Below are 15094 nucleotides of genomic sequence, written 5' to 3' on the forward strand. Positions count from 1 at the left end.
CGCGATGCCTTCAGGACACGTCCCTGCTAACTAACCGGAACAGCGTGCTGCGGGAAGAGACGCGAAAGAGGAGGAAAAACTTCACGCTCCCGAGGAACGCGGATAGTTCCCAGTGCCTCGCACCGAGCCGCCGGGCAGCGCGCCAGCACGGCTCTCCCTTCTCTCCCCCAGACAAAGAGGAGCGAGCAGCCAGCCGGGAGCCGCTGCCCTGGGGAGCGCGGGGCTCGCAGGAACGTCCGATCGCTCCGAGCCCGTCACGTCGGAAGGCAGCAACAGCGGGGGCATGAGCACGGCCCGCGGAACCCGACTGAGGCCGAGCCCCGCGGCCGCGGGACCTTCGGGACGGGGCGATTCGGGACAGCCACGGAACCACCGCAGGGGGTGGGGGAGGAGGGCGGCCCGGAGCGGGCCCAGGTGAACCCCGGGATCCCGGCTGCGCCTCTCCGGCAAGAAGCGCAACAGCCGCTCCCTCGCCGGGCAGGAAACTCGCCCGGAACCCGCGGAGCTCCCACCGCGGGGCCGAGCGCGGCGCAGCCCAGGACCGCCTGTTCACGAGCCGCGAGCGGACAACAGGCGATAGAGAGCGGCCGGGGCAGGACGGGGGCTCACGGGACGGCCGCCCCCACCCGCGGCTCGGCTCGGCTCTGCCCCGGCCCTCAACAGGTGGAGCCGCCGCACTCACCTCTCCGCCATGGCCCGCGCCGCCGCTCGGCTCTGCCCGCAGTGGGCAGGATGTGTAACCCGACCCGCCGCGCCGCCCCGCCCCGCCCCGCCCCGCCCCGCCGCTCGGCACGGCCGCCGGGACCCCCCGGCCGCTCCCCGGGTCCCTCTGCTGGGGGCCGCCTCGCCGCGCCGGGCCGGGCCGAGGGCGGGGCGGGGCAGGCAGCGGTGCCCGGCGCAGCTCGGGACCCCAGCAGCCGTGGGGCCCTCGGGCCGAGGGCAGCCCCTGGCGGCGGCGGAGAGCGCTTCGGGAGCGGCGGCTGCTGCCCGCGCGTCCGCTTCGGGCGGTCGGTCCGGGTGGGGTGCGGGGTGCCCGGGGACATGGAGCGGGGAGAGAAGGCTCTGCTGAGGGAGAACGGGGGCCCGGCGGGAGCCGCGGGGCTCTGGCAGCAGCACGGAGCGATGGGGAGCCCGAGGGTGCGGTGTCTCCCAAAATCAGCTGTGGGACCCCATTCTGTTCCGTGAAATGAAGCTTCGCTGTGAACGACGGTGCCTTTTCCACGAGGGAACAAAAATCCCCTCTGGGAAATGGCAAAGCTTTGTGGGTTGAGAGGTTCGGTGCCACGGAGCGCTGCTCCCTGCCGGGCTGTCAGACGTGGGCACTGTGGGGCATCCATACAGCAGAGCTGTGCCATGTGTGTCCATGGGGCCTGTGCCACATCACGTCTGTCTGGAGGAGGATTTCTGTGTCTATCAGCCCCGACAGCCTGGCCAAGGCTGTGCAGGAACATCCGGCACAGCCTCTGCACATGTCAGCCATCGGCATGCTGACAACAGCAACTCAGAGACCCCGAGACAAGGCAGAGCTCTGATATCCTGTGACTAGGAGTGCTGCAGAGAGTTGAGCCCTGCTCGGTCAGCACAGCCTTGGCAGCACCACTTGGAGAACATCACCCAGTGGCACAGCAGAGCCGGCAAGGCCCTGTCCCTCCAGGGAGGAACAGCGCCATGTGGAGGCAAAGCCTCGGGGTGCCTGAGCTCCACAGGCTCTGCCCGTGGCAGTGTGAGATGGCAGACACCAGGTGGGCTTTGCCTCCAGCAGAGGGGTCTGTGGGCTCCCGCACGGCCAGGCATGACCCCTCTCAGCCCATCAGTGTACACCAGACACAGCCCTTGCCGTGCTGCCTCCCTGATGCTGTTTTGGCACTGCCGAATAACTTTGGAGTAACTTAATCTGAAGACATTTGAGCAAAGTCCCCCTGCACTTGTAAATAACAAATAGAGAGACAGTGAGATCATGGCCGCCTGCTCACAGGCTGGATTCAGTGCACATGGAGAGCGGGGCCCTGCGGCAGCTCTGAGGACATCCCTGGTGGCACCGCGGGGCAGGCAGGATGGGATCAGCGCTGCGGGCAGCAAAACTCAGGGTTGGGGCGTGGAGCAGCAGAGGGGAAAAGCAGGAGTTAACACTCAAAATGAAAGTTTCTGGTGTAGCTCTAAAATGTGGTTAACCTGGCAGCTTTCGTTGCAGAGTTGCAGATGCTGTCTGCCTTTGCCAATAAAGGCTATACCTGTCCTCTGAGGGACACAGCAAATCTGGGAAAATGCTTACAGCTGCCTGACAGCCTCTGTTCGAGGGCTCATGTAGAGGTAGAGTCAGCGTGTAAAAATGTTAGCAGTCTGGTTGACACTGCAGCACTGGCAGGAGCCTCATGAAGACTAAAAATAGCAGCTGGGGGTTGGGAGGTCACCGGAGCCCCTGCTGTAGGGACACCAGGAGGAGTGAAACAGCGAGGCTGGGACTTGCACAGGGGCACCAAGCTGCCAGGGCAGGGTGTGACTTTTGGGAGAGCCACAGAGCGCTGGTGGGTGTGAGCTGTGTGTGCTGCTCCGGGAGGAGGAGGCAGATCCTGGAGGGGAAAGATCAAGCAGCTGAGGGAAAATGCTTCTTCTGTAGGACCTCTGCAGTGGCTCTCCCTGAGGCTTGCATAGCCCAGGCCTTGTGGGCCGAGGAAAACTTCTGTGTGGTGTGGGCAGGTTGCACTGAGGCAGGCACAGAGGATCAGGCTGGCTGGATGCAATGCTGGCCATCAGCACACCCCTGTCAGCAGCAGGAGGTAGACATGAAATGTCTGTAATGGTCTTTGAAAGCGTGGCAAAGACATCACAGCGTCTCTGAGAGCAGACAGTTACGAACCTCTGGCTCTTTTGCTAGTAATGAAACCACATTTCCCACCAGGCACTGGAAGAAACAGCCTTTGTGAATTGTGAGGCTGTGAACACTGGGTTACTGCAAGATGAATTAAGAGATGTCCGACCAATGGTTCCAGGCCAAGGTATCCCCTTGCTGTCCATTCTTGGCTGAAGGACGCTTCCCACAGCTATCGCTGAACAACTGCAAAAGGAGCCAGGTGCCTGAGATCACGCTCAAATGGTTCCTTCAGCTGCTGCTCCTGGGTGGAAGAAGCAGTGCCAGGAGTCGTACACCCACTCCTCTTTTCATGCAGCTGCTCTGCTGACAGACCTGTGCAAACACTGCACATCAGGACATCATCAGGACCTTGCACAAAGGCCTTCCTTGCTGCCCCGACCACCGGCAGGCTGTACCCAGGGCCTGCCTCAGCCACTGGTGTGGCTGGTTACCATTGCAGGACCTGCTCTGCTTCTCTGGCATGGTGGGACTGCACCTTCAGCTACAACACTACTTTGCTTTCTCCTCTCCTGCCCCCTCCTAATGCTATTCAACACTGTGAGCCCTAGGGCTGGAATGGGGAGCAGGACCAGGAGCAGCCTGCTCTGCTGCAGCCCCAGCAGGCTCCAGGAAGAAGTAATGCCTTGGATACTGAAGTGCCTAACCCAGGGAGCAGGGCCCGCACATAGGAGCAAAGAGCATTGCCAGAGGAGCAAACCACCTTTGTATGGCCCCATCTCAGCAGAGGCAGCTCTACCTCTCATCTCTTTCCCTCCCCTTCTGTCTCTTGGTGGCTGTGGCAAGTCCCAACGCAGCACAGTTTTAAAATGAAAGACCCAATAGTACTCCACAATGTTCCAAGAACCACCAAACCACCTCTTCAAGTGCCTGCACCTGGGTGAGGTCTGTAGCTGTGGCACAGACAGATGCGGTCAGTGAGCATGGTGGGGTTGGGGTTGGACTAGAAGATCCCGGAGGTCTTTTCCAACGTTGATGACTCAATGATTCTAAGATTTCTGACCATGGGCAGCGCTTTGTTGTACCGGTAATCAAGACAAAGCGTTTGGCTCACCAGGGGTACAGCTTACCGTCCTCAGAGTTTTCAGGGCTTGGCTACACAAAGCCACAGCTGACCAGATCTACCATCAGTGATGGTCTCCCTTAAGCAAGGGTTTGGGTTAGTGCCCTTCAAAGGTGCCTTCTGACCAGAGTGCTTCTTATCCCTTCTGAGAGGCTTGAGGCTCAAACTGAACAAAGCAGATGTGAATTCTCCATTATTTTGGAGGGCAGACATCTTCCATAAAATGTCTCAGATCCTTTATTGAATGGGACCAGGCTGGCCTGGATGCGTGAGCTGATGGCTGAGGTTCCCTGGATTGTGCACTGTGAGAGGCCTCTTCCAGCAAAGGCCTTAGCATGTATGAAGCAAACAAAAAAACATCCCTGTTCTTAATTACCCCTGTCTGTGTTTTGAAGCTGACTGAAGAAATCAAATAGCCCAGGACTGTCACTTGGAAAGAGCTGGTTGGAAATATTTGGCCATTTGTAAAAATACGTGGTTTCAAGCAGCAATCAGCAGGTTTGTTTTGTTTTGTTTTTTTTATCATGGGCATGATGTAAATGTATATAAGAAGCCAGATGTTCTGCAATGGGGCTTTTTAAAAATCATCCTGTCCCGATTTTTTCCATCTTACCATCTTTTGCTCCCTTGCAAAGTAAGCAGTCACACTATCACGTTACCAATTGGCAATAGCAGCAGCTGGCTGCAACCCAACCTTAGCAGCATGGGACCAGGAAACAGATGGAACAGCAAATGCTCTTTGTTTCCTCTCTTGCTTTCTAAAACAGACTGTGACTGAAAACACAGAGCAGAGGTTTCTGCCATCTTTCCTGCTTCTGTGGCTCCCTGGCTGCCTGCAAAGCTGTGGAGGGGGCTCTGGCAGGGGTAAGTGCTCCCCACAGTATGGGAGAGCTCTGCCTTTTTACAGGGGACTAGGAAGAGGGGAAGAACATCAGAGACAGTGATTACAGGCCCTTTGAGGGGACACATGGCTGCAGCTGGGTGAGATAGCTGAGCTGAGGACTCCCTGTGCTTCAAGTCCTGCTCCTCCTGCTGCTCTTCATTCCTTTGTCCAGATGAGTGAACTACATCAGCTTGTTGAACAGGTCGTAAGCAGGAGTGAGGTGTTCTGCCAGGCTGGATGATAAGGCCACCACTGTGCCAGGGGTGAGGAGCAGAGCCAGAAACCAGAACTGTACACGAAGGGAGAGAAGTGGGGAGGAAGGTGGAGGTGGGAATGCCCCCCAAACCTGCTGTCCCTGGTAGTCCTCGCCCCAAAGCTAGGCAGAATTGGATGGGAAGCCTTGCTCTCAAGTCACTTTCTGTGAACTAAACCCTCAAGTTTCTGGTAACGATGGTTGGGAAGAAGTCCGCAGCAGAGATGCCCTGCCTTGCTTCAGGACTCCCAGGGTCTCCTGCGAGGCTGGAGCACAGAGAGAACAGAGCAGATAAATTTCTGAAATGAGATGCATCACCTTACCACCAGATCAGTTAGAGCTTCTAAGGGACTTCTAATCCATGACTGACACCTCCTTGTACCCAGTGAGAGCTCTGCTGCTTTCAGTCTGCCCCCTAAGGGCTGACCCATCAGCCAGACCACAAGCCAGCCAGCGGTTCTCTCTCCCACATAGGGGACGTTAAGCACTGTGCGTGGCTCGGCTGCACAAGTCCCAGCACCAGCTGCAGTACAGTGCCTGGCGCAGGGGATGCCACCAGAGGTGGGTGGCCAAGGCTAGCAGTGGGAACAGCAGTGCTGTACCCGAGTAGCAACATGAGTGGTGGTGACCTTGGTGTCCCATCACACTTCAGCTCGCTGTTCCCTCTCCCGCCAGGCTACACAAGCTGCCGGAGCTGTCTGTGGCTGATGGCCGTGCCAGGCAATGTAATACTGTGGATGGTACTTGCCAAGAACAGAGCAGAAAGAACCTGCAAATGCTGAAGCTAATCCTGCAGCCTTGTTTTTTTGTTTTCTTGTTTTGTTTTCTTACAACCTTTGACAAATTAATCGGGCTACCATTTCTGTGAGAAACCTGGACAGAAAGTCCCACCACCAGAACTATGGAGATAAAGGAAGAAGGGGATTTATAGGGTCTCCTGCAGCATGCCCATGAGTGCACAGGCTCTTGCTGGTCCTGCTGTCTCCTGAGCCGTCATCCAGAATTCCCCTTCCTGCTAAGGGGAGTGCATTACACATTCTCAGTTTTATTCCATTATTCTTGTTGTTCTTCACCATCACAGACAGATTTGCTCCATTTTGTTGTTTACAGATGTTTCCAACTGAAGTATCTGTAGGTTGCTTTTCTTACCATATTCCTTTGTTGAAATGATGACAACTTTTTTTTTTATTAATTGAGGTTAATCCATTTCACTGAAGATAATGTCTTGAGTCCTGCCTGCACGCTGCCTGTTTACTAATACTCACTGATAACATTCCTAAACTGAGTATAAGAAGTGCTTGTTTGCTCTATATCCTTCATCTTTTCTCATGGTCCAGCCATGGTCCTGTAAAAGCCATTGGGAATGGCAGCAAACTCTCTGCTCCACTTTGTAACCACAGGGAGAAGTTATGTTTCTGAACTATAGAGACTGCCAGCACCTTTCCAGATCAGGTGGTGCTACAACAGTAAGGCCATCCTCAGTATCTAAGCTGTCTGGTGACACAACAGCACTGGAGTCTTTTCTGGCAATGGGGATATGTCTGACTGGGGATGACTGACACGCTGACACGATGTCTGGCTGGGGATGTATGGTGCTGGCACAGCTGACACACAGCCTGGTACCAGAGGTAGTGTGAGCTGTTGTCACCTCCCAGGCAGCTTGTACTGTATTCTGTGCTGCACTGGATCTGGCTGGGATGGAGTTAACTCTCTCTTACCAGCCTGTATCACACTGTGTTTGGGAATCTGTAATAAAAGCAGTGTTGATAACACCGTGGCGGGTTCGCTGTTGCTGAGCAGAGTCTACCCAGGGTGAAGGCCATTTCTTTTCCATATGAGTGAGCTGGACACCAGCACACATTGCCTTCCCCAGCTTTCAGGATCTGCATTTACTGGGGATCCCTGTGTGGTCAGTGCAAGAGGTTGCTCCTGCACACTGTTCTTCAGCAGTGATACAGGGATGACTTAGCAAAATCAGCTTTTTGACAGCATTTCCTCCAGATGGTCAGCTCAGCCCAAAGGGCGCTGCCAGCTCTGCAGAGACTCCAGCTGGAAGCAGCACGTGTGCCCCCAGAAGCTTTTTGCAGAAGAGCTATTGCCCCCACAGCGCTGCTGGACAGGAATTCATAGAATCCCAGCACTGCTGGGATGGAAAGGCCCCCCAGCCCCAGCCATGCCTTGTGCTGTCTGCCCCCCAGCTCAGGCTGCCCAGCACCCAGCCATGGCCTCAGACACCTGCAAGGATGGGGCCTCAGATGCCCCAGCAGGGCAGTTTGAAACGCTGAGATGCAGATGATAGTGACACTGCCTGCAAACTCTGAACACAGCTGCTTTATGGGACCATGTAAACGAGGCCTGTTCCCAGAGCACCCACAGTGCAGTGGGACTGTGATGGACGTGAATTTCAAAGTCAGAGAACAAGAAAGGTTAAAAGATTTGCATTTGAGCTGTCCAAGTTTCTCTACCTGTCCTATGACAGCAATAAAAAAATGACAACTTAGTTCTTTAAGTTTATTGATGGTGGCAAATTCTCCTATTCTCTACAGTCATCACACATCCCTGACGCAACTGGGCAGCATCACCTACTCTCAGCAGACGCATCTCAGCCCAGCCCCAGCCCCTCCTCAAGGCCTGGCCCTCCATGGTTGTGCAGGATGAGCATGAGAGCTCCCCTGGAAACCCAACAGATCCCTTGAAGCAGCACCCCAGCAAATAACTCATTGCTGGCCCGTATATAGATCCCCAAATTGTTGCTGGATGGTGCAAATCAGGAGAGGAGAGCTTTCTGTAAGACCAGAGTGCACCCAGGTGAAGGAGCAGCCCTTGGGAGGCCAGAACACAGTGTCTTCATCTGCAGCACAGATGTGTTTACCCAGGCAGATCTGAAGCTGAGGACAGGCAGGCTAGTGCACGGAAGCCCAGATCTTGCCACAGCTGTGCCAAAGCCTGACTGACCTCACAGAAACAGGCTCTAACCTTCTCCTGCCGAAGAAGCAGGAGCACGAAGCAGTGCAGCCCTGCGCCCTGCAAAGGCCGGGGGCTGCAGCTCTGATCCTGCAGGAAGCAGCACCTGCACACATGGGCACATGCAATTCCACTCCTGAGCCTTTGGACAGCCTGGAACTTGACTGGGATCTTCTTTACTGGCAAACAGACATGGTCCGCATCAGCTTTGCATCATTAAGAGCACTGTATCTTTAATTTAGTATTTCACATCTTTCTTTGCCAAGCTTTGCGGCCATTTGAGACTATTCTTAGAATAGTTTTGCTTCTCGTGAAACAAGAGGTTTTTGCAAGCATGTTCTCCATTTGGCTTAGTCTTTTTATTATTATTATTTTTTTTTTAAATTAGCTCTTTTGGGAGGGATTTCTGTGTAGCTGCTCTTTCAATGATACCGGATCACACCTACGACGTTCCCGGTCCCACAGCGCTCTCTTACCAGCACGGTTCTGATCGAAGTCCCTCCCACCTCTCAGCACCAATGGCTCAGCTCTCCCCGGGCAGCTGGTGCCTGCTGGGATCGCAGACCCGGTCTGCATGGCACGCTGACACGAGACCCGGCGCGGGGCCCATTACAGACCGGCTTTCTGCCTCCGCAGCCTGTCCGCTCGCCCAGGTACATCCCTGGGACTGGTTTCGAAGAGCGCTCATTACAGCAGCCCTATTACTTGTTTTTTCCTGTTTACTCCTATTTACACTCGAACTTTCAAACCGCAGGGGAAGTTTTACATGCTGGCAGATTGAGATGAGCCAGGTGCGCTGACTCTGAGCGCCCCGGCCCTCGCTGTCCCCGGGCACGCGGTGGCGGGGCGGTGCGGTCCGCACTACGCCGTCCTCGCAGTTCTCTGCCCGCGCGGTCGGCGCAGCAGTGCGGGGACCCGGCCGGTAGGTGGCGCTGCACCGCAGGCGGAGCGCAGGAAGCTGACGCCGCAGCAGACGCACCTAGTATGCAGTCCCACATGGTCTAGCGGTTAGGATTCCTGGTTTTCACCCAGGCGGCCCGGGTTCGACTCCCGGTGTGGGAAGGCGCAAATGTTTTTTTATTTCAGCTCCTTTCTGAGTTTTCAACTGCGAGAGCTCTCAGCACCCACACAGCATCCTCGAACGACTTGAATTCCTGCTCCGGACCTCCCCGGTGCCTCCTTGCAGCGGTAACGGCACTGGTGCTCGTAGCACTGTCTCCATGTCTCTCACACTGACCTGTGCCACAAACAGTGCATCCTGCAGCGCCCACTGCAGGAATGGCAGCAAGCCTCCCTTGCAGGCCCAGCCCGGCCCTTACCCATGAACGCTTTTGCTAAGAAATGTCTCAGTGAAAGGAGAACCAGCCAAGTGACACCACTGCTCAGCCCAGCACCATGCAGCGTGATAAAATACATTCTGATTTGGAAGCCTATAGACCTGAGTTTGTAGCTGCCCCCCATTGTATTTCCATTAGCTATGGAAAAAAAAAATAGAGTTTCAGAAGACAAAGTTTGTTTAAATCTTCTCTATAAACTGTTCCAGACTCATAAGAGAAAAAAATGCCCTAAGCCCAGTCACTAATGCTTGTCTGCTGCTGGCTTCAGTACGAAACCACTCGGTGCCACAGTGTACTGTATTGAGGAATTGGCTCAAACTTCCAGAATATTACTGAATTAAATGTAAATACGAATGTGCCATTTTGTGGTCTTCCAGGGGAAACAAAGCACTATTACTGAGACAATCAGGCTTCATCTCACAAGACACTTGTACTTTTTCCATTAAACCATTTGCCCCCAAGGTGCTTGCAGACTCTACATGGCAGTCAGCAGTGGCTTCGGCCAAAAGCTGCAAGAGGAGGCCAGGTTACCAACAATCTTAGATGTACCTGGGTCTATGGCAGGCAAAAGGCTGTCAGATATGGGCATCCCTTAACCAGGGAAAGCTTCCTACAGAAGGGTTCAGCAGTGACACCATCAGGTGTTGCTGGTCTTAAGCCTGAGGAATCATGTCAGAGCCCTTAGCCAAAGGGAGGAACAGACACCATGAAGACACAGCCACTGTCAGTCATTACATCAGAAGAACCAGACACAAAGGAACACTGGCAGCTTCAACTTCCTGCCCAACACATTTTGCTCTCTCCTACAATAAACAAGCCTAACACTATCCCCAACCATCATCCATTTCACCCAAGAAAGAAAGAACATTATTAACAAGGTAAGGCTTCCTCCTGTGCTGTCAGGCTGCAACAGACACAGCTCAGGATTTCCTATGCTGGACACAGCTTACATAGGCTGTGCACTTTCCACGACAGTTACTGTCATGAGCTCCTCTGGTTTATATAACATCCTTTGTGCAATTCTCACTTGCTACTGTCAGCCAAAACATGTTGCTTACACTGGGACTTGGATGTATAAGGATGTATAAGGATGGACTGGGATCTCAAGTAAGCATGAAGTTGTTTGATGTAACAAACTCAGGCAGATATTTGGATACTGATGTCTAATGGCTTACACAGAATATATTGTTTCTGGTAAACAACATAATTTGAAAGGAGAGGTGGGGGGGGGGGGGACACAGAGAGAAAGATGCAGTCACCGCTCTTGGATCCAGCGATGCCAGAGTTGATCCTTGAGCAGTGCTGATGTCCCTCCTCTTCCTAAGGAGAAGCTGAGTCCTTCAGAACATTCCAGAAATGAGTCTAGGGTCTCAGATACTCATCAGCTGCCCTCTAACATTGTGATCAAGGTATGATCCTACTCTTGTGGCAAGAGCAGTTCAAGATTTAGAAAATTCTGGAACTGGGTTGGAGGGGCTTCAGGGGGCCTTACTCTGACCCTACCACAATGTTGCAAGCATAGTTTGCGAGAACTTTTCCTCCCTAAGTTTGCTTGCTGTAATTAAACAGGCCTGAATAGTATTCACAAGATAAGGAGATGGGTCTAGGCAAATACCTTGCCTTTGCAGTGATCCCTCCTTCAACTCATTACTGTGGTGATCTACACTTCTACCAAATGTTTGGAAAAGTAACACTTCTTAGTCTCTTAAAGAACCTTGCTCAAAAAATGGAGTAACAAGGCTTTCCCACAGAAAATAGGCTCAAGCTGGACAAGACACCTGTGTGTGCCTGCAACTTTGCCAACAAAACTTCCCAGCTGGCAACACATGCATATTTTGTTGATTAACAGACACCAGAGCTACAGCACCACTGAAGCTTTGCATCAGTCACTGTTCACAGCCTCTCTGGAAGCATACCTTGGATGGCTGACAAGATCTACCAGATGCAGTATGGCCTAAAGTTGTCCTCTAACAGCCTGAGCTGGCTTTGCAGGTTCCCAGCTTCTGTTCCTCCTATCCTGGGTCCACTTTATCTTGCCCAGTTCCTTTTTATCTCTCTAAAGTTAAGCTTTTCCATTTCTTTAGGTAAAAGGCCCCAGATGACAAAGGACTGCGAGAGGACCTTTCTCACTTAGAGCTTAACATCAGAGCTGTAACTATCCAGGAATACTTCGTAGGGATAATCACGTAGATGCTTCAGCATAAAAAAAGAGCAAAGACTCTGAGCCCACAGCCACCAGCACAAGGCCAATGTACACACTGTTGAAAAAGTAAAGAATAGAACACCTTACACAAAAGATACGTTTTACCCTTCTGAGCTGCCATCCGGGGTGCAGGAGAGCAGTGAGCACACTCCCTTAAAAGAAAACAAACAACACTGTAAAAACAATTAAGTGAGCAGGGACTGCTAGGGCCGCTAAAGCTCAAGAGTGGTCACAGGCAGCCCAACAGACAGCTCACAGGAGATCAGATAGGGCCCTTCCTGCAAACACGCCACAAGCAACCTCCAGGCCCAGTAACTAAGAAAGGACACAAAACTACGGCAACCACCGTCAGCCGTCAGCCGTCAGCCGTCAGCCGTCAGCCGTCAGCCGTCAGCCGTCAGCCGTCAGCCGTCAGCCGTCAGCCGTCAGCCGTCAGCCGTCAGCCGTCAGCCCCCCAAGGAGCCACACAAGAAAAATGGCGGCGCTGAATTTAAATCCCTACGGGTCACCTTTGACCTCCCGCGGCGGGTGCGCGCACTCTCGCGAGAGCACAGAGGAGCAGAAATGGTGGTCTTGCAGCCCTTACCGAGTCTCGCGAGCGTTTGAGCGCTGGTTTCCGGCCGCACTGTCTCGCGAGAGGTGGCTGGCGCGGGGCCGGGCTCTGTGTCTCGCGAGAGCCCCTGCGACGGGTACTGGGCGCCCCCGTGCCGTTTGCGGAGCCTGCGAGCAGCGAGACGCGGCGGGCGCCATTTCGGGGAGCAGCCGCCGCGGCCAGAGCCGGGGCCCAGCCCGGGTCCGGGGACCGCTCGTCACGATCGTGCCGTTCTTTGCCGGTTGCCGCCTCCGCGGCCGGCCGAGCGGCGCCGTCCGTCCGCCTTTTGACCGCTCGGAGGGGCCTGCCGAGCCCTCGTGCCCATCCCCCACCGTCAACGCAGCCAGCGCCAGAGCCCGGAGCTTTCGCTGCCGTCGCCGGGCCTCGGACACCCGAACGAGGACAGCGGCTGCCCGCGGCGCAGGTAACCGCCGGGCCGGCGCCGGGTCGCGTACCGGGTGAGCCGCGGCCCGGCCCGCGGGGCGACGAGGCCCGCGTCTCCTGCCGCCGCGGCTTCCTCGCTCCGGTAGGGCCGCCCCGTGCCGCGCTCTCGGGCCCAGCCGCCGGTTTCCCTGCGGCGTCCAGCCCGCGTTCTTTCGGCACGGGCTTGCGGAGCTCAGCCCGCTCCCCGTCTCGCGTCCCGGCCGTGCGGCCTCGACTGCTCCCGCGGCCACGTAGCGGGCGGGTCCGGCTGTTCCCGTCGCCGCCTTGTCCCTCTCCGAGTCCCCCCATGATGGCGCTGTGCGACCCGGCCCTGCCACCCGTGGGGAGCGGCCCTCGGGCCGTCGAGGCGCGGGGCCGGGAGCTGAGCGCGGCCCTGAGGCCCGGATGGCTGCGGAGCGGGACCTCGGCTCGGGGGGGGGGGGGGGGGCGGGGCTCGGCCTTGTGGCGGCGTCGCTGAGAACCGAATTCGATTTCCTTCCTCTTTGGCTGCGCACGGAGCGCTGGGAGTGCCGGGGTGCGAATGTGGGCGGTAGGGGCGTCGTGCGGCCAAAGCTGTGTGCTCGTAGCCCGGTTGGTGAAGCTTCTCCGTGCCTCTTGTTACCAAAACGCGGACCGAATTGGTATTTTAAACTTCTTGTTACTTATGGTAGTATAGTAAAGAGGGATGGATTTACGTTGTGAAATATTGATGAAGTCAGCAGTAGTAAATCTTACTTTCTTTTAGGCTTCTTGTTGACTGTGGAAGTCTCAAGTATAATTCATTCCTATTTTTTTCTTTCTCCAATGATTTCAAGCATACAAAGCTTTTATTTTCCTTTTAAAAAAACAAACAAACAAAACAAAAACAACGAAGCCTTTTATAAGTAGCCTTTTACGGTTTTTTGGTATTTAATGAAGAATATTTGGAAATCTGTTACGATTTTATACTCATTTAAAACTTATGGATTCTTATCTGTGATTTTTTACTAGAAAAATAGCTATGTGTGTTTTGGTTTCTGGCTGGAATTGTGGAGTCAGTGGGTCTGTGTGTTAAGAGAAGGAGAAGGTACGTTGTTGGAAGCGTTCTATGACACCAGTATTGCACTGCTTACGAATTGTACAATTGCACGGGCTGAGGCCAAAGGTCTCCATAACCTCATGCACTGCCTGTGGCTCTGCCCGACAGCACACAGCCCAGAACAAGTAGGAATAGAGGGCTGTGGTGGAGCAACACTTCCCTCTGTGTCCTCTGCTGGTTGTGGTGCAGGGTCACGAGGGGTGTCTTTGTTTAATGGAAAGTCTTTTCTATAAACTTTTTGTTTGAACACAGCATGTGGCTTTTTCTTTGTTTGGAACAGTAAGTCCTGTGGCCGAATGCTTTGTGATAAGGCTTTTTTCTTTTTTTTTAACCCTCTGTAAGATGGTTGTTGCTTTTACACCTATTTGTGTGGGCGCAGCACTCGGCATTCCTGAGGTGCTCGTCCACGGGGCTCGTGGTTGGGCTGTCCCTGTTCTGTCCCTGACCTCCCTTGGCCATTCCTCTTCAAGTGTGAAGAATCCTGCCCAGCCGTATGTGGATGTGTTCTGTTGGCTAAGTGCACAGGCAAAAAAGCCTTTGTGGGTGGAAGTTGCCACTCATGGAATTGTTTTGTGTTGAAACCACGTTTTGACCTGGTGCTTTTTAGTGGTGCTTAATCATACTGCTCCTCTTAGTGGTACCTCCTGTTAGCAGAGCAGCAGCCAGTTGAGTTATGGGTATCAGCAGGACTTGAAAAACTACCTGTCAGTGCTCTGAGAAAAAGTATAGTAGCCATTAGGTAGAAACTAAGGGTGGCTGTGTTGGTGGTAACACTAGCCTCAGAGGCAGTAACTTTGGCAATGAGGTTAGTGTGCCTTGATGGTAAGCCATTGAATGTGAACTTCCAGTGCTCCCATACTGGCAAAGGTTTCTTCTGTTTGTTGCGTACTAATGGGGAAGAGAGACTTGGTTCTTAGAGGTGGTGAAGCCTGGTACAGTAATCTCAGTTAAGAGGTTATGGGTGAACAGTTAAAGAATTTTGTAAATTTGGAATGATTTAATTATGCTGGAAAGTGCAGTTCTTGTACAGCAGTACCTGCAACCATGGTGCAAGAACTGTCATGGTTTAAAGAAATTCATGGCACGTGTGGGGGAAAGTTCTCCATCTATGGCTCATGTCTAGAGGCCTTGCTTTTCAGTTCTAAAAAAGAAAAGAAAAATCCTCTTTTATTGATAGTTTTTAGGAAGTTGAGTCTCCGTTCAACACTGCAGAGTTTTGAAATGTTCTTGATAGTGGACTTGCATAGGAAAAGGGAATCAAATGTCATGAGGATTTGGAGTATAATAAACACAAAATGACACGAGGAGGTTGAAGTCAAAAACTGGTATTGCATGGTGTGATATGGCTGCTTTTTCTTTTCTTTCCTGAGACTTGAAAGTCTGGACTAAATGGATCAGGTGTGTGCTTTTCTTGGAGCTTGAATCATAA

General features: G+C 53.7%; 1 protein-coding gene across 1 annotated transcript in view; it reads right to left on the reverse strand.

Moving 5' to 3' along the window:
* Window positions 1-1381, reverse strand: part of LOC306952825 (rho GTPase-activating protein 39-like) — a gene marked incomplete at both ends in the record, with an annotated part of 41804 nt that extends 40423 nt beyond the window's left edge. Inside the window, 9 exon segments of the mRNA XM_079543585.1 lie at window positions 683-777; window positions 780-878; window positions 881-912; window positions 915-969; window positions 971-1019; window positions 1021-1135; window positions 1138-1263; window positions 1266-1357; window positions 1359-1381. Of these exon segments, the coding sequence (XP_079399711.1) occupies window positions 683-777; window positions 780-878; window positions 881-912; window positions 915-969; window positions 971-1019; window positions 1021-1135; window positions 1138-1263; window positions 1266-1357; window positions 1359-1381 (686 nt within the window).
* Between the last annotated feature and the right edge of the window lie 13713 nt (window positions 1382-15094).

Source organism: Tetrao urogallus (genome assembly GCF_951394365.1).
Source record: "Tetrao urogallus genome assembly, chromosome: 16".
Classification (NCBI taxonomy): domain Eukaryota; kingdom Metazoa; phylum Chordata; class Aves; order Galliformes; family Phasianidae; genus Tetrao; species Tetrao urogallus.